The sequence below is a fragment of the Leuciscus leuciscus genome (assembly GCF_965113295.1).
Source record: "Leuciscus leuciscus genome assembly, chromosome: 5".
NCBI classification, from domain to species: Eukaryota; Metazoa; Chordata; class Actinopteri; order Cypriniformes; family Leuciscidae; genus Leuciscus; species Leuciscus leuciscus.
Window position 1 is genome coordinate 17,141,586 of NC_138729.1, and position 22,461 is coordinate 17,164,046.

At 39.1% G+C, this 22,461-nt stretch overlaps 2 protein-coding genes across 3 annotated transcripts in view; both read right to left on the reverse strand.

The window, feature by feature from the left end:
* The window catches only part of cntrl (centriolin), a 35,710-nt gene extending 21,556 nt beyond the window's left edge, over positions 1-14,154 (reverse strand). The window contains exons 1-11 of one of the 2 annotated variants that reach the window (XM_082169715.1): positions 13,413-14,154; positions 11,955-12,091; positions 11,719-11,849; positions 11,411-11,552; positions 10,011-10,197; positions 9,737-9,930; positions 7,015-7,053; positions 6,552-6,671; positions 4,879-5,047; positions 4,372-4,481; positions 4,008-4,202 (exon numbers count right to left, since the gene is read on the reverse strand). In XM_082169715.1, coding sequence (XP_082025841.1) covers positions 4,008-4,202; positions 4,372-4,481; positions 4,879-5,047; positions 6,552-6,671; positions 7,015-7,053; positions 9,737-9,930; positions 10,011-10,197; positions 11,411-11,552; positions 11,719-11,849; positions 11,955-12,091; positions 13,413-13,563 — 1,575 coding nt within the window. In that variant the 5' untranslated portion in view covers positions 13,564-14,154. Of the gene's footprint in view, positions 1-4,007; positions 4,203-4,371; positions 4,482-4,878; positions 5,048-6,551; positions 6,672-7,014; positions 7,054-9,736; positions 9,931-10,010; positions 10,198-11,410; positions 11,553-11,718; positions 11,850-11,954; positions 12,092-13,412 lie in introns of those variants that run through there. The other variant, XM_082169716.1, reaches the window with a different exon arrangement.
* A 113-nt stretch (positions 14,155-14,267) lies between these two features.
* Positions 14,268-22,461, reverse strand: part of c5 (complement component 5) — a 33,521-nt gene continuing 25,327 nt past the window's right edge. The window contains exons 32-42 of the mRNA XM_082169717.1: positions 22,341-22,403; positions 16,550-16,643; positions 16,423-16,462; positions 16,216-16,318; positions 16,056-16,130; positions 15,831-15,936; positions 15,653-15,736; positions 15,409-15,498; positions 15,212-15,295; positions 14,931-15,072; positions 14,268-14,648 (exon numbers count right to left, since the gene is read on the reverse strand). Of these exons, the coding sequence (XP_082025843.1) occupies positions 14,504-14,648; positions 14,931-15,072; positions 15,212-15,295; positions 15,409-15,498; positions 15,653-15,736; positions 15,831-15,936; positions 16,056-16,130; positions 16,216-16,318; positions 16,423-16,462; positions 16,550-16,643; positions 22,341-22,403 (1,026 nt within the window). The 3' untranslated portion in view covers positions 14,268-14,503. The remainder of the gene's footprint in view (positions 14,649-14,930; positions 15,073-15,211; positions 15,296-15,408; positions 15,499-15,652; positions 15,737-15,830; positions 15,937-16,055; positions 16,131-16,215; positions 16,319-16,422; positions 16,463-16,549; positions 16,644-22,340; positions 22,404-22,461) is intronic.

Below are 22,461 nucleotides of genomic sequence, written 5' to 3' on the forward strand. Positions count from 1 at the left end.
TACAAAAAAAAAACACAAAAAAAACACTGACATCCAATCATCCAATCCATCCTGCTTTAAGGAGCTCAAGCATTGAAAGCTGCAGACAACATATGCAGTGCGTACTAATAATAAACATAACGTTATCATGTGTTGTAGTGGACGCTAATATAGTTATTGTTATAGTTATCGTTCTTGACGTAAACGGGCCTATGTGGACTCATTTGACGTGGACCAGTAAACATCCATCCAGCAACCACCTGAACACCTTAGCAACTGCATAGTAACACCCAGGCAACCACCCAAAACACCCTAGCATCCTGGAGGGGACTTTCATTGGGAAACACACACAAATGTGCAACTGTACAAATGTAGAACTACTAGGTTTCATCATAAATGCAGTTAAAACTGATCTAGACTGATAAATGATTTGCAGTCTTTTCAAATCAATCAGCTACAAATCTCAGAACAGAACTAAAAAAAGACAAAGACCCTGCATCGCAATTCACGTACACTGAAAAAAAAAATTGGTGTAGAAACACTTTTCACTCACAAATTGCTCGAAAATTTCTCAATTAATTACAAAATTGGCAAGAACACATTGTAGTTATTGTTATAGTTTTGGTTCTCATAGGGGACACTTAATATTCTCATTGAGGACATTTTACTCATATTTATTTGACTGCATTGACACTTTTAGATGAGAACTGAACTGAGCTGGATGATGACATCACTGTTTTTTTGCAGAACTGCGTTAGATGAAATGAACTAATTTAATAACTGATTAACTTTTACAACGGAACTGAATCAACACTGAACTGACATCAGCTGAACAATAACCGTTTTATTTTTAGAGCTGCTTTACAGTCAAAATAAACTCTGTTCGCATCAATAAATAATTTTCCTGTTATCACTGTAAAGCTGCTTTGAAACAATCTGTCTTGTATAAAGTGCTATATAAATAAAGGTGACTTGACTTGAATTAAACATGAAATTAAGTAGGAAAGTAGAAAGACTGAAATTGTATTGTCTTGTAAAACATACTCTATGTTTTATATATACTCTATAATCTTTGAGAAATAGCTGGTGTGTGGTGGGTGTTCTGGCACAATATGGCTGTCGTCGCATCATTCAGGTGGATGCTGCACATTGGTGGTGGTTGAAGAGATTCCCCCCTTCTATGTAAAGCGCTTTGAGTGCAGAGAAAAGCGCTATATAAATGTAATTAATTATTATAATTAAATAATGTTTTACAGTGTAATATTGTTGACAGTATGCAAAATTGGGAAGAAGGGACAGTCATGGGCTGCTCTCTTGAGTAGGTACTTATTATGAATAAGTAAATACTTCACAACCACTAAAAAAGTACGTTCTATATAGTATGAATGTGTTTAGTATTTATTCGCCATGTTGCCCTAATCACGTAACCTACAGCATCAGTTGCGTCCCGTCACAGCCATTCAAAAATCCTATCCCGTGGCCTCATGGGATAGTAAAGTGTCCATCGTATGCACACTTCAGAATCTTGCCGGAAGTAATAGGTCATCCGGATACTTTTTCCTACTTTTGTATGAGTACTGTGAATTCGGACATACTTCTTTTGTCATATACTACTATATTGTAGGGTTTGGGAAGTATGCGATTTCAGATGCAGCCTTGGACTTCTGCATTCGTTACTTCTCCACCCATACACTTCTTCTTCCCTTCCAACAATTATCTCAAAGTGATAATGTAGCACTTTTATTAAGCATTATTTTACACATAATACATTGTTCAAAGGCCAGTTTGTTTTAAAACTTGAACCAACCTTCTTTATTTTGATCTAATGGTTTGGTCATAGTAATTTAACAATGTACATTGTTATTATGCCAAATGCTCTCAAATCGAATGTAAGCCATGTAAAATATGCAATCCAGCAAACCCTGTTGACATAATGCTTTAGCAATTTCCTGTTTAAAAACACGGAAAATATATTCCATATACATTCAAACTTACACATTAATGAAGCATGTTTTGATCAACTTTAAAAAATGAAATAATGGTCTTATTGTTAGGTACCAATAATCATTTCAACAAACAAAATCAAGAGTCCCAAATTGCAACACTATGACAGCAGCCTCCCATGAGCCCCTCCTTGACCCCAGTGGGGTATTTACTTACTAAAGCGGTGTGGCTGCCATCTCTTCACTTTCTGTCTCTATATATCCATTTTTCTCCTGTTGCTGCCCCATAAAGGGAAAGAAAGAGAACATTTCCTGTGTCTTTTAGCTCCGCTACTTTAAACTTCAGAGCTTTTGTCCACAGAGTCCAACTATCATTAAAAGTAGCCCTCTCCTCTAGACTTCATTCTCCCCCTCCTCTGCCCCTGCGCTTTTTCCACCCTCCTCTCTACTCTCTTTGAATCAACACAGGAAACTTTCTGCCTCAGCCAATCAGTGCCCTTGTCTGGGGCCGGGTGGGAGTAAGGAACCTCTTTGGCTCCACCCACAGCATTAACAGATTTCCCCTAGGACAGCAGTTCTCTCTTCTTTCTTAAAGAGGCAGACGCCTCATTTTATACGACGTGATGCTGAGAATAATGGGTTAGTGATGATTAATTCCATAGAGATCTTCATCTTATTATTGTCACCTTTGTTGTCAGGGAGGCACCACAACACATCGGTGATTGAGACACATTTTCGACTACACTTTTTGTGTGACAAACATTTTCTTTAACAGAAAACAGGAAGACATAAACTTTGTTTATATATAACATAAATAGACTGAGGATCTTAGATCATGAAGAGTTCAGATGCTTCAGATATATATATATATATATAAACTAAAAACAAAAATGAAACATCACTGAACTTACCAACTTATTATTTTCCTGTTATCTCTGTAAAGCTGCTTTGAAACAAACCATTAACAGCCCATACTTAAAAAATGTTAGCAATACAGAAATAAAAATTTAATGTTTTATAACAATGTAAAAGTCTTTACTGTCACTTTTGATCAATTCAACTTAAAAGATTTCTTGAAAGAAATACTAACATTCAAAAGTTTGGGTCAGTGTATTTTTACAGTACAATATTTGTTTATATTTTGTGAAAAGGTTTGGTGTTTTATGTTTTTTTTTTGGTTTTTTTTAATTAATTTATGTATGTTGTATTATTTTAGTGTTGTGTGTTTTACCCCGATGGTTTGTCTTTAAGTAACACTGTTCTGTGTATCTTTATTTATTAGCCATTGTTTATAGAATGGCTGGTTTTAATGAATTGTAGTTTTTAATTTGACCTTTTATTTTAAACATCTGTATTGTTATGGGGTTTTACCTTAAGCAGATTTATGTTTAAGTAGATTGGTATATTAAAGTTATAATGCAACGGAAGAAGCAACAGATCTTTTCTTCTGTATTGTAACATATTTGAGTGTAATAGATTATCGAAAAAGAAAAAAAAGTACAGTGGGGACTTTGTTCAATGTATTGGTTGTTGATTGGATTTTGAGATGTGGGAGAAGTCTGAGAGAAGTCTGTTTTTTTTATCGGACAGTCATGTTATGACATTTTGATTAAACATTTAGAGCAGAGAAGAAAAAACATAAGCATGTATGAATTGTTCAAAATAAGATTTATAACATGCATTTAGAAAATAGATAGGGTGAATTTTCATTTCATACCGACTTTATATCAGTTCATGATACAAACGTTTATGACCTGTAAAATAATATGCACATTTCCGTAAATTTAACAGGATGTTTTATAGTGTTCAATAAGGCTAATAAATTGCATTAACTTCTAGAAGAATTGTTTTTGTGATTATTATTATAAATACATTTATTTACAGAACATTGGTGTCTGTGTTTTGCTACTGTGTTGTGACAACAATAATCCACAAGAAGTTGCACATAACAGAGATTTTACCATAATTAAGGGGGTTTTACTCACTCTGCAGCACATCGTCACAACAACATTACTTAACCATGGTAAAATCACTGTAATTATTGCTTTAGCATCATAAGGTTGTATAAGCATAAGTGTTACTGACATGTCTGGGGTCACTGGGATCCAGGCTGTGCAGTAGATTCTGCAGCTGGTCCATTTCATTCTGGGCTTGATTCCTATCAGCATTTAGTGTGTCCAGCTGCCTCTCCACAGCCTCCATCTCTCCTCTTAGCTCTCCCAGCCTCTGTATCCTCCTTTGAAGCTCTTGCCTGAACTGCTCCTTCTCAGCTTCACAGATCTATGTGCAAATCAACATAGATAAATTAAATAATAAATAATAAAAAATGAAACATGAATGGGGACTCAACTGGCCATCAAGTTTGACTTAAAACAGAGAAAATATTCTCAAGGAGAACTGCAAGTGGGTGTTTTTAGGGGAAAAACTTGTTTAAAGGGGAACATCTCACCCGTCTCTGAGAAACTGTCTCCTCAAGCTGCCGGAGCTCCTCGCTGGCTCTGAGGATCTGCTGCTCTCTCATCTCAATTTCTGTAAGTAATTGCTGTAATCGCACCTCAGCTATAAAAAAAAAAAAAAAACACGAAACAGATGCATTAGGAAAACTGCAGAGATGTGGATATTATAGTGGTCCCATAAAAACGGGAAAATGTCCTGCATCATTTGTTTGCTGATGCCACTTAGTTTGATTATTTTTGGGGGCCATTGTTCAACAGTCGTTTCAGTTTTATTTGAGGGTAATATTGTACATACAGTATGCACAAGCAAAACGATTGTATGCAACTTAGTCCCATACCTGAGCAGCATTGCTGGTAATAAGAATAAAAAACGACAGATTGTTACAAGTAAAGCTAGTTAAAAATGAATAGCATGTGCAATATACAAATTAATTTACTTTATATAACTATTTACACCCTTTAGTATAATGTGAATACACAGTGCCCTTGAACCTGTGTACCTCTGAGCTGCGCATGTCTGGACATGTCATGTTCTCTGGGGTAGTCTGTCTCTGTCAGGTTCTCTGAGGCTGGCTGATGCTGGTCTCGTGCACCCAAGAGGATGTTCCTCTTCTGACAAGACTTTCCTATGTAGGGACTCTCGATAGAAAGTTTCTCTACCTCCACCTCCTGAACAACATAGAGAATGATGTCTCTAAAAATGAATATAATTCTACCATACAAAAATGACTAAAGCAAAATTAATTGGAGCTTTTGTATTGCAGAATTTAATCATCAAAGCTCAAATGAAATGTCACCTATGAATTAATCGGAATGTATCTAACTTTTAAAGACTCGCACTAAAATCTTATTAAAATATTTATATTTATTATTTTCTTAAAAGTGGAACTGATTGAAGTAAAACTTCATGCACTACATATTGTATGGAAAAAGACGCACTACCGTTCAAAAGTTTGGGGTCAGTAAGATCATTGTTTTAATTAAATTGATACTTTTTATTTAAATTAATAACTTTATTTAGCAAGGATGCATCAAATTCATCAAAAGTGATAGTAAAGACATTTAATGTTACAAAATATATTTTGAGCATTAATAGCTAGATCTAGCTGGCCTCACTTTCAGCACAGCTGGAACCAAACTCCTGGGTTGAAGGGTGGATGGCGTTAAGTAGTAGGAGTCCTCAACTTGACACCACTGTTTTGGGGTTTTTTCCTGTCTTCATCTCCCACCTCTGTAGGAGTGATTCCTTCATCCCGAAAGAAGGTTGGAGATATGGCGACCTAGTGGGCCCTGTTCAAAGCCTGCATTGCAGAAGCAATTGGCTGGAAGGTTGTTGCTGCTCTTTGCGGATGATGTTGTCCTGATGGCCTCATCGGGCTGTGACCTTCAGTGCTTCCTTGGGTTGTTTGCAGCTGAGTGTGCAGCGGTGGGAATGAGGGTCACCACCTCAAAATCCAAGGCCATGGTTCTCAGCCGGAAAACAATGGACTGCCCACTTCGGGTAGGGAGTGAGTTGCTTCCCCAAGTGGAGGAGATCAAGAATCAATGGGTCTTGTTCACGAGTGAGAGGTAGGAGAGGTAGGTCAGAGCATGAGATCGGGTCATTATACTGGACTGTCGTGGTGAAGAGAGAGCTGAGCATGAGGGAAAAGCTCTCGATTTACCAGTCAATCTATGTTCCAACCCTCACCTATGGTCATGAGCTTTGGCTAGAGACCAAAAGAATGAGCTCACAGATACAGATTGCAGATGTGGCCAAAATGAGTGTGCAGGGTGTCTGGGCTGACCCCTGAGAGACAGGGTGAGAAGTAGATTCGCTGCTCCTCCGTGCTGAATGGACCCAGTTGAGGAGGTACGAGTATCTAGTCAGGATGCCTCCTGGACATCTTGCAGTGGAGGTGTTGCAGAAAAGGACGTATGGGCAGCCTACTTAGCCTGCTGCCACTACGACTCAGTCCCAGACAAGTGGAAGAGAATGGATGGATGGATAAATGTAGCCTTGGGGAGCAAGACACTTCTTTTAAAAACCCTCAATCCCAAACTTTTGAACGGTAGTGTAAATTTACCAATTAAAAAAATAAATAATGAATCCCTTTTTCTCAAAACAAATCACAATGAATGATCTACTTATATCCTCAAGTTATTATAAAACCTAAACAAAACCAAAACTTACAAGGTCTGGATAAAATGGAAGAGGTTCAAACTTGACATCTATTTTGTGAAAAGCCAACTCTTGCTCGAGCTCATAGTGTTTTTGACAGGCCTGGGTCAACGCCACTGTTTTCTGCTTCAGCTGTGTAATGAGGAAGAGGTCATTTAAACAAAACATTTTACATAACACCATAAAACACATCAGCCACACATCACTACAAACCTCTCAGCTCAGAATGAAATTGAGTCTTAAAGATATGTGTACTACAAAACTGTTACACTCATAGAAATGCACAGAGCAATGAATGATAATTGAAGATTTCCATTAATACAGAATGCACACATGCAGAAACATGCTAAAGAACATAGCAATGCCATACCATCAACATTGCTCTTTAAAGCGAGAACCTGAGAGGACAGGAGAACATAACGTTGACATCATTCCGTAATTGGAAGGGCACATAAGTTAAAAGACATTTAAGTACCTGACAGAGGGAATCCAGCAGAGGAGCATGATATGGAAGCTGAGATTGAAGAAGGAATGAAGAGAAGAGACAGTAGAAGACATACAGATACATAAGAGCACAAGAGTGAAAGATAAATAAAATCAGTAGGGAAGGGAAAGTTAAAAGGGATTCACTTTCTGCGTTAGAGCCAGTTCTGCCATGAACTGGCCTCAAGTGGTCACTGGTCTCAAGTAGACTTCTAGCGGATATATGAAGTCAATTCTACTCAAATTTACCTGTGTCTAAGCAGATTAACCACAGCTGTAGATCATCACATTAGCCATGCATGTGGTCCACTAAAGTTTGACAGAAAAGTGTCCTATTACAAGCAGTACCTTGAACAATATCTATTGTTTTTCATTTAAAACCTAACAAAAACTAGGCTATTTCTGTTAAATATTTTACTTAAAAAATGTGCTTGTGTAATATAAATAAATGCCACTTTTTAAAAATGTTGTATACTGAGAAAGTGCATTAAAGCAATGAGTATAAATTTGCTGTTCTAGTAGTTGAAACAGATTTTGTTTTTCCAAACACAGGCTCTCCAAGAACTTCTTCAATTAAAGCGATGATAAATGATGCAAAAACACTTTTCAGTACCATTAACAAAGTACCTTTGGAGTAGGTGACAAAAGTATGGAATAAGAAGAGAGAGCTGAACAGGAAATTGTCTAGAAATAGACACGAAAATTAATGTAAATTTTTAATAATTAATGTGTACTTGAGTGCTTAATATGAAATTAGTGCTTAAAATTAATATGAAAGCAGATAAAAGTAATTTATAGATAAAAGTCAATATGAAACATGAAAAATGTACAACCCATTTTCCTCCCGTTATGTGTTCATTTCAGATTGAAACAGTATTCAACAAGAAAAGCAAAAAAACATATTTCTGTAATAAGTGATGATGTTTTAGAGATCGAGCAAGTGGGTTGTCTGTAGTGTCTTGCCTTAAAAGGATAGTTCACCCAAAAATGAAAATTAACTCACCATTTACTTACCCTGGAGTTGTTCTAATGGCGTATGCCCTTCTTCAAAAGGAGATTTTTTTTTAAATGTTCGTCTCATGCTCGTCCATATAATGGCAGTAAAAAGTGACCAGCATCAAGCTTTAAAAAAAGATGCAAAAGTATCACAGAATGATCCCATGCAAAATGTGCTTTATATTCCAAGTGACGAAATTTAATGCATTGTTTAATTCAAATCCTGGTCTTGGCCGTTGGTCTACTCTGCACGACAGTGAGTTCAAGACTCTATTAGTCGACCAGAAAAGGAGACATGAAATACAATTCCAATAAATCCCCCAAAAAAGTCTCTCTTCACTGAGATGAACATCTCCAGACTTGAATTCCGGTTGTCAGATGACAGTCAGAATGACTGGTGGCAGATGTGAACGTGATAACTTGTTGTTGCGATGAACACAACAGATATATTCATCTCAGAGAAAAAAGTACATGGATTGTATTTTGTGTCATGTTTTTTATTAATCTTGACTTCTCACAACTTTTCCTGGGCTGGAGACGGAGTGAACTGCTAAAAAACTCAAGCTCAGGATTTTAGTTAAATAATACTTTTTTTTTTTTTTTTACCAAACCTTGTCATATACCCCCAGAATACTTGGAATATACAGCATGTGATCATTCTGTGATACTTGTGCGTCTTTTTTTAAAGCTTGATGCTGGTCTAATCACTGCCATTATATGTACGAGCGCGAGTGGGACTTTTCTTTTCTTTTTGTGACCCAAAAAGAAAGAAGAGCATACGGCATTAGAACAACACCATGGTGAGTAAATGATGACTTAAGGCTGTAATACGCTACACTAATTTTTAAATCTGAAAAGATTTTAAAACATTAGGCATCAAACACTTGCAGACTTTGCAAATGGTTACAGAGAAAAACTAGGCATCAAACAGATTTCAAATTGTTATGAACACAACAAACTGACACAGAAACACACGCCTCATATAGAAGACTCATGACAGATGAAACACGGTTGTGTAGGAGATGACCGCAGTAGTTGACTCTGTTTGCTGAGTCGCAAAAGAAAAAAACGGATTGGTAGACGGGGTCAGTATGGACAGATTACAGCGGGAGATGGCGTAGTCAGTTGTTTTATCTATGCTGAGGAGTCAAATATTGAGGGAGGCTAATTTGTTACGCGTGTTCTTTTAAGTTACTTTTGTATTGTTGTTGTATTTGTATTTTATTGCAACACCGGTAGATAAAGGACAGCTTCGGTTTCAGTAGGAATACATCATATACTAACATAAGTATTCTAAAATGTCAAACTCTTTTAATATCCTCCGACTGGATGTAATCATAATCTGAAGCTAAAAAAAAAAATCTGAGTCTGTGCCCATCATGCACTTTTCTGTAAAATCAATCAACTCCAATTGCCCAAAATCTGCCGACTGATGGAGACTTTCTGGCAACTTTTGTCAACTTGTCTGCAAAAATCAGAAAAAGTCGTGTAGTGTATTTCTGCCTTTACTTACATTTTTGGGTGAACAAACACTTCAAAAAAGTCCATTTGGATTTAATTTTTACTTTAAAAATAGGTTTTGTTAGGTGGTGGTGCTTAAGGAAATTATCTGAAATAAAAAAATATTCTTTACATAAGATATCACAGTTGTGTGTGAGGGCGAAATGCTCCACCCTATTCACACTGAGCTTGATGATAGCGAAGACTCCATCACCCACCATTTCAGATTTGGTGTCCAGTTCTCTCCTGAGTTCCTTGTGTCCCAGCTGTTGTTCCTGGTTCTGGTGCCTCAGCTTTTGATTGGCTGTGTCCTGCCGCTCCAGCTCTTCCAGTGCTGCGGTCCGCTCTCTCTGAAGCTGTGCAGTCTCCTCAACTCTCAACTCCAACTCCTGCTCCAAACGCTCCAATTCCTCTATAAGAACAGCACAAAGGGGCTCATATTATAACAGCACATATGAAGATAAGATAAATGTAGAAGATGAGATGGTGTACCCATATGAAAGCGTTGATGTGCTTGCTCTCTATCCTGTGGACTGATTGGTTGTCCATCCAGTATTTCCAGTGACCTCAGATGAAAAATTAGGAAGAGGTGATAATGGGGCAGGCTGGAGATAGGGTTTTCTGCTAATGTCAGATTCGTCAGGTTCTTCAGAGGCTTTAGTTTGGCCATCTCATGAAGCTAGATCATAAAGGTTGAGAATGTTGTAAGTAACACAATTGTGCATTACAAAAACTGAGTATGAGTAATTCCCTTTTAACAGAGTTAAATATGACATTAAAGGTATAATGAAAATTCAGTCATTATTTACTTTCCCTGATGTCGTTCCAAACCTGTTTGACTTTCTTTCTTCTGCTGAGGAATATATTTTGGAGAATGTAACCAAACAGTATTGGTTCCCTTTTGGCCTTTGATTTCCATTGTTTGGACAAAAAAAAAAAAAAAAAAATTGCTGATACATTTTCCAAAATATCCTCTCTTATGTTCCACAAAAGATTGAAAGTTATACAGGTTTTGAACGACATGAGGGTGAGAAAAACAATGAAATAGTTTTCATTTTTGGGTAAACTATCCCTTTAAAGGAACACTCCACCGTTTTTTGAAATAGGGCTTATTCACCTTCTTTCCCACATTTAGATAGGTGGGCAAATGCATTTTTGTCTCAGTGCATGCATTGTTTTAGTTTGACAGGGTCGGCGTGAGCTTAGCTTAGCATAATGAATGGAATCCTTTGTTGCCCGCTAGCATGTCCTGAATAAAAGTAAAAAAAAAAAAAAAAAAAACCCTACCTAATTACTTCTTGTGGCCTGCGTATTCACAACAAGTACAAATAGCGATGCAGATTAACACTAGGCGATTTCCTAGGCAGATATTGACTTATATATTAAGGACTATATTAGGGGGAAGCACAGGCGAAGCACTGCTACTTGGGCGTGATATCTCTGCGCCCAAGTAGCAGTGCTTCGCCTGTGCTTCCCCCTAATATAGTCCCAAGTCAAAATGTGCATAGGAAATCGCCTAGTGTTAATCTGCATCGCTATTTGTACTCGTTGTGAATACGCAGGCCACAAGAAGTAATTAGGTTGGGTTTTTTTTTTTTTTATATCACTTTTACTCAGGACATGCTAGCTGGCAACAAAGGATTCCATTCATTATGCTAAGCTAAGCTAGCGCCAACCCTGTCAAACTAAAACAATGCATGCACTGAGACAAAAATGCATTTGCCCACCTATCTAAATGTAGGAAAGAAGGTGAATAAGCCCTATTTCAAAAAACGGTGGAGTGTTCCTTTAATGTTTTTTTTTCTTTCTTTTTTTTTCTGTTGATTTTAAACACATGATAAACAAATATAAGCAAAGGCTGAGACTGAAAAACCCAGATAAATTGTACCTACAGAGAATATCTTGTTGCTGTGTAGGTTTATGGTATGAAGGGATCTGAGCTTCTTTGCCATCCAGACCGGAAGATGTTCAATGTTGTTGAAGGCCAAATTTAGAACCTGAAGGTTTGTCATGTGCTCTAGACCTTCAATTTTTCTGTACATAATTGAAATATAAATTATATTTTTAAACTTTTACTGGCTTTAATAACATTATATATTTTATTCTGTTATAACACTATGAAAACAATAAAAAAAATGGATATGTGGTGCCACCACAGGGAATGCTTGTCGTCAAGTAGACAAATGTCTCATTCTCTTACTGTATGCTGTTCCTGGAAAGGTGGAGTTCCCGTAGTTGACATAATTTCTCTAGTTTCTCAATTTTCTCAATCCTGTTGTTACTGAGGTTGAGAACCTGCAGGCGCTCACACTTGTCCAAATTTTCAATATACTAAAAAAACATGAACACACAGAAGTCAATACAAATGAATGCAAAATGCAACAATAAACTTTACCAATCACACTGAGCATTAACCAAATAATGTCCAAATCTTACCCTAAATTGTTTGTCATGTCCCGTAGATGTAGACAGATCCAGAGTCTGCACAAGGACTACATTTTCACATTTAGTTAATCTCCTAATCAGGTCTTCTGTGACGTATCTTGTCCCCTTCCCCTTATATTTACTTTTGTCTAAGGGTAGATATTTGTATAAATGAATAACACACTATGAAGTGCAAATATTTACAAAACTGGTAGCAGCAAAGTAATTAATGATCTGAGAAGCTGAAATATGGTTGCAAGTTAAGTTCAAGTAAGGGTGAACCTCCTAAAAAATAATGAAATTATTCATCATTGTGCAATTACAAAACGCTTAAATGCATTAGATTAATTTTTTTTACTTTTCGCACTGTGGACTAAAAAAATCAACTCTTTCTTAATAAACATTGTTCACAATCTTACTAGTTTAATTTGTCTACTAACCAAATCCAATAGGGGGCATACATGATTATTCTGGCAATTTCTAAAAGTCATGGATATTTTCACCCAGTATCATTTCAATCACATCACAAATTATTTGTTTTTAAAGGTAGGCTAACTTTTTTGTTCAAAATTAACTAAATGTAGTCAATAATGACCCGAATCCATTATAAATCCTTCTTCCAAAGTGTGTTTTTGTCTTACCCTGAATCACTATGGTAAGCCTATTTTAGACCGGCAATTTAATTTATTTGTTTTATTTATTTATTTTAGACCGGCAGGGTGGTTTTCGCGGGAAATTGCATAGGTCACGAGTCTTGTAATATCCATAAATAGAGAAAAGTTGCTCCAGCTACTTTGACGTGTATGGTGTGGGAGTGGCATAGGTTAGTTGTCACAACAAGCAAGAAAGGTTGACATAGAGCATGCAGAATCTCGAACCGCTGGGAATCACGCTTTTTTTAAGAAAAGAAAAGAAAAATGCAAAATAGAGGAGATTCGGCTGGCAAAAAGAGAACGCAACAGTCAGAGCATGGCGTGTAATAAAACGAGAATCAACATTGGCTTGGTTTTTAGAGATGGCGAGAACTGAGGGATTTGAAATGTTAAAGGCGTCATTAAAGCATTACGTTTTGTGAAGGGTCACTTCATTATGGGTTGTTGTAGCGCTTTCACTTTTGATTAGGCAATCAGGTAGCGACTTCAACGAGGTGGATAATAATTTAACAGGCAGTCGAATTTTGCCACAACCTCGTCCACGACAAAAGTTTGGTCACCAGATTACGTTGCAGTTTACGCAAGTCAGGTACCTTATAGCTGGAATGATTTATACTTATTTCACTCTTTTAGTCATCGTAGTTTTAAACACGAAATAATTCACACTTTAATGGATTTTTAGTTTTAGAATAAGTGTCCAAAGTTAAAGAAATATCCACTTGTTGAATGAATTTGAAGAAATGACCTAAAGACAGATGAGAGAGACACCTGTACTGTAGGACATGCAGTATCTAAACAATAAGAGACTGAGATGTACCATCATCGTTAAGATCTTCTCTAGGACCTCCATCCCTCTCCGACCGTGAGATGGCGTTGTTGGGGGTCACAGATTTGCTCTGGAGGCTCTTGGAACATTTGGATCCTGTTGTTGGTGATTGTTTGCGCATCTTGCTTGCGAGTCTTTTCATTTTATTAACGTGGGGGTATTAATTTTATCTGAGGAAGCCGGCGATTACGATGCTCATCCTACCTAACGTTAAATAAAGACGACTGCTAAAACCTAACTGCTGGTAGTTTCTTCTGCTTTATGTTAAAACGTACAATGCAGACCAAATCTGACTAAATGATAGAACGAAAGTCATCTGCTAACAAAAATGATTTATTTAAAATAAGTTTTATATTTAACTGCATGGTCAGTCAGTGTTCAGTTCTGTGAAGACTCGTCCATTTTTGTTAGCCCAGTTTCCATAGCGACCTATTAGGATTCCTAGGGATCATCCAGTAACCGTCATATTATTATAATTCTCTCTTAAATACTGTCAAAGTGGATACAAGCCTGTTACCTTTATCTCTTGTCCCAGGTGTCATATATAGTTCATGCGTTTCTAAAGGTTTAAACTGAGCTATTACTCTCTTGTCTGATTCTCCAGCCATGAACTCAAATCATTCGCGGTGATGTTAGGATCATGTGACTCAGCTGCAATTATTTCAAAATAAGAGTAACGTTACTGTGCGCTCAAAGCAGACTCCATATCCAAACAACCAGAATGTTTCTCACAATGTTTAGCAAAATATTATAATAATTGTATGCACATACATAAATAACAACAAACAATTTCCTAAACACATTGTCATTAAGCAACGAAAATTTAAAGTTGTTTGATATAACAAATTGGACATGTAATACTTTTTATTTGTTGTTGTTTAATTTTGCATATGTTTGTGGTTAATACAAAATAATGACTAAGATTATAAAAGAATCACATATTTAAAGAATGTCTTTTCTTTTTTTCTAAACAATATTTTAATGTATTTGAACGCTTCTGTTTATTCTTATTCTTATTCAGAGGATGTTACAAAATAAGAACATGCATAAGAATTATCTCTTTTAATTGACATTGCAATTTATCATTTAACTTCACAGCCAGATAATATGAAATCAAATTCAAAATCATCCAACACTCTGGCATATTGTTTGCAGGCATCATTCCTGCAGTCAGATTCAAGTGGCCACCAGTCCACCCAAGCATGTGAGTCCAAAGGAAACTTATACCTAAACACATGGTATAAAGAAAATCAGTTCTGAGGCTTTTGTACTAGCCCACATAATAGTTAAATAATGAATGTGAAACACTCTCACTTTACAATGTGTTGTACTAATGCAAGGTGTTACATAACAGATTTTAGGAATTCATAATGGATTTGCAAAAAATTGCATATATATGATGCATTTTTTTGGTTGTACAAGCAGATCTTGAATCTTGCAAAATCTTGATTTAAGGTACTGTATGATGTGTTTTTTAAAACATGAGCAAGAAAGCAAAAAAGAACTCACTTATAAGCACGATCCACTTTTATCTTCATGCTCTCAGAAGTCATGACCAGATACTGCTTGCCAACTTCGAAATTTGTTTCATTGCAAGTTGCCTTCTTCACAAAATCTATTTCTGAATCTGTTTTTAAGTCGTCCGTTTGTTCTGCAGAAGAGAAATTCTGGATTGAAGCTGTGATGCAACTTGTTTATTCAAATTATTTATTCAAATAATTTTACTTTAAATCATTTACAACTTAAACTTTATAATATATTGACACAAAACATATTCAATATACTCTTGCCTTTTTTTAGCACTGCTTTAACTTTTGCTTTGTAGGTCACGAAATCTCCACTTGCCTCAGAGGATTCAATTAACACTTTAAATACTAGAAAAAAAGATGGGCCAGTAAATGACATGTACCATTGTGCAAACGTATACCACTGATCATGTGACAATGATTTTTATGTGACCAGAAGCTTCATGAGGATCATTATTTACCATATTTCATGCTTTCTTTGCACATATCACTTTTGCGCTGTTCAGCAGTGATTGTGGGATCAATGGTGGATTTAAAGTTGCAACATTCCGCTAATTTTGAAAATGGAAATGGAAATACAGACACATTGTTAAACTAACACAGACACATTAAACTCAATACACATTTAAGCCTATGTAAATGAGAACGTCATGTGCGATTTCAGTTTTTTCTTTATTTCTGTTTTTTTGCTTTTAAGCAGCTTACCTGCCATGCACTGACACTGGTCTCCCTCACAGAGTCGCAACAGTTTGCGGCTTTGTTTGTGGTAAAACTTCATACAAGTACTTCCTATTAAAAATGAGTAGAGAAAGCTTGTTTTATGTAGCCCAAATCAGTTCAGCCAGATATAAATAAAACATTTGGGGAAACATTTGTGCTATACCTTGATCATAAAATTCGTAAACTCTGAATACCGAGGATCTGCTCATGCCAGTTTCAAATTCCTCTTGAATACGGAAACCCACACAGTAGAAATCTTTTGATGGTATCTGCAGGATAAGTATTGTATGGTTAGAAATATTCTTCAAGATGACAATGACAAGATGTCAAGATGACATTCTTTAATGCAAATTTTTGGAGAAAGTTTGTTTTGTCTAGCAATGCTTACCGAATCTATTTGAAGGATGACTTTGTCACCCAATATTTCAAAGTTGGAAATCTGAGACTCAAGTCCATTTTGATACTGCAAAATTTAGAAACATAAAATGTCACTACAGTTTTCTGAAACTATGTTTTCTGTGGAAATGTATTTGCATTTAGTGTCTCACCATATCTAAATCCTCCTGGACTGGGGTCACACCGGTCGGCAAATTAATTTCCATCACAGTGAGTCCTGACTCAGTTTCAATTGCATTTTCATGTGGCTTGTATCTTTACACATAATGGCATTTTTTAATGCGTTTTACATGCAAAACAGAAATTTACACAGACACTTAAAACCTGTAACTTCTTATCAGGAGTTTCTACAGACTTACTTTGCACAGGCCACAATCCGCTGTGACAAAAGCATAGGATCTGCTCACAAAGAAATCAAATTAGCTGCACCAAGTTCATTTTAAAAGATAATGAGCGTATAAAAGTAGAAAAAATTACAGAACGTACCATCTGAATACGGGACACGGTCATGAATGTCAATTGATATATTAAATTGGCAATTTTCATTGCTCTCTGTCATCCCATAGTAAACTGTTCTCAGCTGTCAAAATGAGGTTAATCAATAAATACAGTTGGTTTCATGCATAGAATATATATAAATAAATAAATAAATAAATAAATAAATAAATAAATATATATATATATATATATATACACACATACACACACACACACATATGTATAAGTCTAGATTGTTGTAGTGTTTATCAAATACACTGAAAATTACCATCCTTTAGAATGATTGTTTAAAAAAGGATTATTTTGTTTTGTTTTAGTTTTTTTAATCTGGTCGTTACTGATCAGTGGCATATATTAAAATTCTACAATACTATTTTTCTAAATCAAATAAAAACACAAAAAATTAAATCAATACTTTTAAATAATACATTTGAGCATCATTACACTATATAACTAGACAAGTATGAAAAAACGTCTCGGGTTACTGTTAAGTAGGGTAGGGAACTTACCTGAGTAGGGAACGAGACGCTGCATCGATACTCAATACTTTAGGGAATGCCTTCGGCATGAAGCGTCTGAAGTCAACTATGGAACTATTCCAATCTTGATTGGTGCAACGTCATTACGTCACTCATGACGTCGCATGTGACGGTGATCCGGAAGCTATAAAACGGTCGCAGGAACCAGGCCGAGGGATGCAGCGTCTCGTTCCCTACTCAGGGAACGAGGGTTACAAATAGTAACCCGAGACGTTCCCTTTCGTAAAGGGAACTCCCGCTGCATCGATACTCGATACTTTGGGGAACGAATACCCACGCCTCCACACTGAGAGAAAAACGCCCTGGTATAAAGCATCTGGCACACTCACGGACGATAGAATGAGTAGAGGGCAGATCCAAACTAGCTTGTCATAAGATTTGGTGTAAGAAGGGGAGGTCTGGAGACGGAGGCTCGACTGACCCCATGGATGAGAGCCCCAGACAGTAGAAAGTATTAGATAAGAGGTGAAGGCAAAAGCGCACCTTGTACTCCAAATATGAGTGGTTTTAGATAACCAACTGTCTTATTAATAAAGGGAAATAGCTCCTAACCCTTGACGCATAACTAGATGGACTGACTCCTCTCAGCCTGAGGCCTAACATAGGAACCTCCAAGGCTATGACCTTGACCATTATGCGGTGGAGGATGGAATACCCGAAGAATCATACTATTGCCTACAGGCACCTCAGTACCGGGCAAGAATAACTTTGAGTGGCTCCCACGCTAGCAAGTAAGAAGGGGCAGCACCACCACTCTTCCAGGGAGTAAGACGAGCAGGAAGCAGACTCAATAGATTCTCCTATACTCATATATTCATATATCTCATCCACAGGACATGATGGGTGCCAGGGATAGCCCATCAGCCTGATGCCAATAGGCTGGATGAAAGGATTTCTCCTCCAATCTACAGGAACATGGAGTTTCAGTGGGAATATCCCTACGTGCACACCCTTAGAGGCCTGCGGAGGGCACCGAGGCCACCACAGAGGCCCTAAGCATGACCGGGAGATCCCGTTAGAGAGCAGGATGGAACACCAGTACTGAAGCCAGTGGGCAGTAATAAACTGGGTTCAATGCCCTCCCTAACTTAATTGTTTAGTTCCTAGTAGAGTGGGGTTCTAGAATGGATGACCTAACCACCTCGGTGGATAAGGCAACCTAATTATGGGTGGGACCCCCTCAGGGGCCAGACCCATAGTCTCCATAACTCTGGTTGTGGATGAAATAATGTACCACCAGCCTGAGACAGAAGATCTCTCCTAATATGAATTTGCCATGGAGGACTCTCCAAGAGACTTATAAGGTCAGAGAACCAAATTCGGGCCGGCCAGTACGGAGCTACAAGGAGTACTTTCACACCGTACCTCCTGACCCTTTCTAGAACCCCAGGGAGCAGAGCGATCGGGGGAAAAGCGCACAGACGTGACCTCGGCCACATCTGTACCATGGCATCCAGGCCCAAAGGAGCTGGATGTGAGAGTTCTCATGAGAAGCGAACAGGTCAACCTCCGCCCGACCAAACTCTCTCCATATAAGCTCAACCACTTCGGGGTGGAGCCACCATTCCCCCGGCCTCAGCCCCTGCCTCGACAGGATGTCTGCTCCCAAATTTTCAACCCCAGGAATATAAATAGATCTGACAGAGAAAAATGTATCCTGGGACCAAAGAAGAATTTGATGCGCCAGTCTACAAAGAGGGCGAGATCTCAAACCTCCTTGGCGGTTGATATAAGAGACCACCGACATATTGTCTGTCCTAACAAGAACATGATGGCCTCTGAGGTCCACAAGGAAGTGCCTCAGGGCAAAAAACACAGCCAACATCTCCAAGCGATTAATATGCCATGAGAGATGATGGTCCTTCCAAGTACCTCGGGTGTAACGGCCCTCCATAACCGCACCCCAGCCTGTAAGGGACGCATCCGTAGTCAAAGTCTTTCTCTGACATGGTGCTCCCAAAACCGGGCCTTGAGACAGGAACCATGGTTTCTTCCACATGACGAGAGAACGAAGGCATCTGCGCGTAACTCTGATCATGCGAAAAGGGTTTCCCAGAGGAGAAAACCCCTTGTTCCTGAGCCACCACTGCAAGGCCCTCATATGGAGCAGACCAAAGGGTACTACCGTGGAAGCTGCAGCCATAAGACCCAAAACTCTTTGAAAGTGTTTGACAGTTATAGCCTGGCCTAACCTAATACTCTTCATTGTGTTTAAGATAGTATTAATACGAGCAGGAGACAATTGTGCCCGCATCGTAACTGAGTCCCACTCTACTCCCAGGAACGTAGTCCTCTGAAGAGGAGTTAAGGAACTTTTCTTCACATTGAGTCTCAACCCCAAGCACCTCAGATGACGCAAAACAACATCTTGATGTTGAATTGCCAGTTCTTTCGACTGAGCTAAAATGAGCCAGTCATCTATGTAATTTAAGATACGGATCCCCTGAAGTCTCAATGGAGCAAGGGCCGCGTCCATACATTTAGTGAAGGTGCGAGGGGATAAGGCTAGGCCGAAAGGAAGAACCTTATATTGATAAGCTTTTCCCTCAAAAGCGAATCTAAGAAACTTCCTGTGTTGTGGGATGATGGAAATATGAAAATATGCATCCTTAAGATCTATCGTCACAAACCAGTCCTCGGATCTGATTTGTTGAACGATCATAGGTATAGTTAACATTTTGAACTTAAATCTCCTCAAAGATTTGTTCAATACCCTAAGATCTATAATGGGACGCAGCCCACCATCCTTCTTTGGAACTATGAAGTACCGGCTGTAGAACCCGGAATCCCTCTGGTGGAGGGGCACATATTCTATGGCCTCCTTAGCTAAGAGAGTCTGAACTTCATCTTCCATCACCTGAGCCTGGTCAGGAGATACCAGCGTATGAATAACACCACTAAATCTAGGTGGTCTATACTGGAACTGGATTCTATATCCCTTCTCAACTGTATTCAGGACCCACTGAGATATATTTTGAAGATCCTTCCAGGTGTCTAAATAATCTACTAGGGGAATCAGTTTCTCAGGACTGACCTCAGGTGTTTTATTTTTATTTTTAGTGACCTGAAGCAATTTTCTGGCAGGAACTAACCGAATATTTTTTTCTACAGGCCTCGTGAGAGGTAGCGAACGTTTCAGGGTCATAGATTTCATAGGAACACTCTGTATAATACATTCGCTAGAAGTCGATGTGTCCCGAAGCGCACTTGATGGCGGGAAGCAACATCGATTTCCTGAGGGCTCCGCGGAGCGAAGTTTTAAAAAGCCCACGCGAAGGGGGACGCCCTCAGAGGCCTGAACCTCCTGTCACGGCCTCTTAGCCGAAGCCTTCCTCGCCTGAATAACAGTCCTCAGATCTGTTTTTGGCTTGGAAGGCTTCGACTGAGGGTGTTGCCACTGACTCCAGGCCCCTTGAGGGGGAGCACGAGAGGCAACACTCTCCTTCTGCCTCAGCAGGTGTGAGGAGCTGGCGGCGGCCTCGTGGGACTGCCCCCTGGCAGCAGACCCACGAGACCTGGAGCGACAGCGGGGGATTAGCTCTTTAAATGCGGCTGACTGTCGTTTCGCCTCCTGAAACCTATCGACGACATTGTTGACACCGTCGCCGAAAAGGCCAGAAGACGAAACTGGGGCATCGAGGAGACAAACCCTGTCTTTGTCAGGTTCAGCCACAGATGTCTCTCCATGGCTACCAGTGCTGCCATGGAGCAGCCGATGGCACGGGCCGTTTCCTTGGTAGCACGGAGAGACAAGTCGACCACTCGACGCATCTCGCGGATGTCGTCGAAGGCGACCTCCCCACTGTCGTCCACCTCTTTGAGGAGGTCGGCCTGGTATGCCTGCAACAGCCCCATTGTATGCAGGCAACTACCAGCCCGACCTGCCGCCATATATGCCTTCCCAACCAAGGCTGATGTTGTACGGCAGGGCTTGGTGGGAAGCGCCGGAGCCCGCAGGGATGACGCAACGTCAGGGGAGAGATGAGATGCGAACGACTCTTCAACCCTGGGCATCATCCCATAACCCTCCTCCTTGGCACCCAATATATTTTAATATAAGTGAACATTGGGGACATATATTCTTGAGGAGAAGGGCTTATTCCACGATCTCGACACCTCAGTGTGGAGATCGGGAAAAAATGGCAGACTCCGGCTTAGAGGTTGTGACCGAGTCTGCAGGAAGCGCTCATCAAGTTTGCTTTTTTTAGTCGCTTCCTGCATTTCTGGTGGCCAATCGATCTTTAATTTAGCCACTGCTCTAGTCACAACCTCTAGCAGCTCCTCAAAGGCAGGGGAATGGGGTGGCGAATTTTCACATTCCCCTGCCTCGATGCCCAAAATATCTAGCTCCTCGGAACCAGATAATTCGAGCATCGGTTCCAATACCGGGACGGAAGAAGCTGCAGCGCGGGCTTCCGCACCCAGAGCGGAACTTCGGGAACTAGCTTCAGAATGTTGAGAAAGGGCCGAAGCCGTCTCATCATTATCCAGTAGATCTCTTTGCGATCCCCATGAATGCAGACGCCGCGCTGCCTCGACAGACGCGGGACCTGATCCATGGGGATCGCGAGGCTGGCCAGCCTCATTAAACATGGCTCGTCGGGAGCGGAGCGTTCTCAGGGGCATTTGGTCACAGTTAGCACAGACAGCGCCCTCGAGCACTGCCTGTGCATGCTCCACTCCCAGACAGACTACACAAAGCGAGTGTGTGTCACCCTCGCTTAAATAACTTGGGCAAGGGGACGCACACTGCCTGAATAGTTTCTCACTCGCCATAATATATATATATAAACTCTTTTTCAAGGGACAAACAACACCAAATAGAACAGACAAGATGACATAGAGCGCTTGCTGAAGACCAGAAGCTAACATTTCCTGGTTCCTGTGACCGTTTTATAGCTTCCGGATCACCGTCACATGCGACGTCACGAGTGACGTAATGATGTTGCACCAATCAAGATTGGAATAGTTCTATAGTTGACTTCAGACACTTCATGCCGAAGGCATTCCCCAAAGTATCGAGTATCGATGCAGCGGGAGTTCCCTTTACGAAAGGGAACTGATTTTGACTTTTGGATCTGAAATTAATTTTAAGTGATCACTAGAAGATAGCAGAGGTAGTTTAAATGTAAAAATAGATGAAAATGAGTGTGAACAAATAAATATCCAATTTTGATATATATTAGTAATATACCAATAACTGATACTTATATTCCTTTGTTAAATACAAGCTCACTTACTTTGGCAAATGAAACACCAGAGCTCATTGCTGTTTTGATTATTATATCATCATTTTTGATCACCTTTTCAAAGAAAACAGAAGAGTGGCATTTATATTTAATTTAAATGAAAATTGTACCT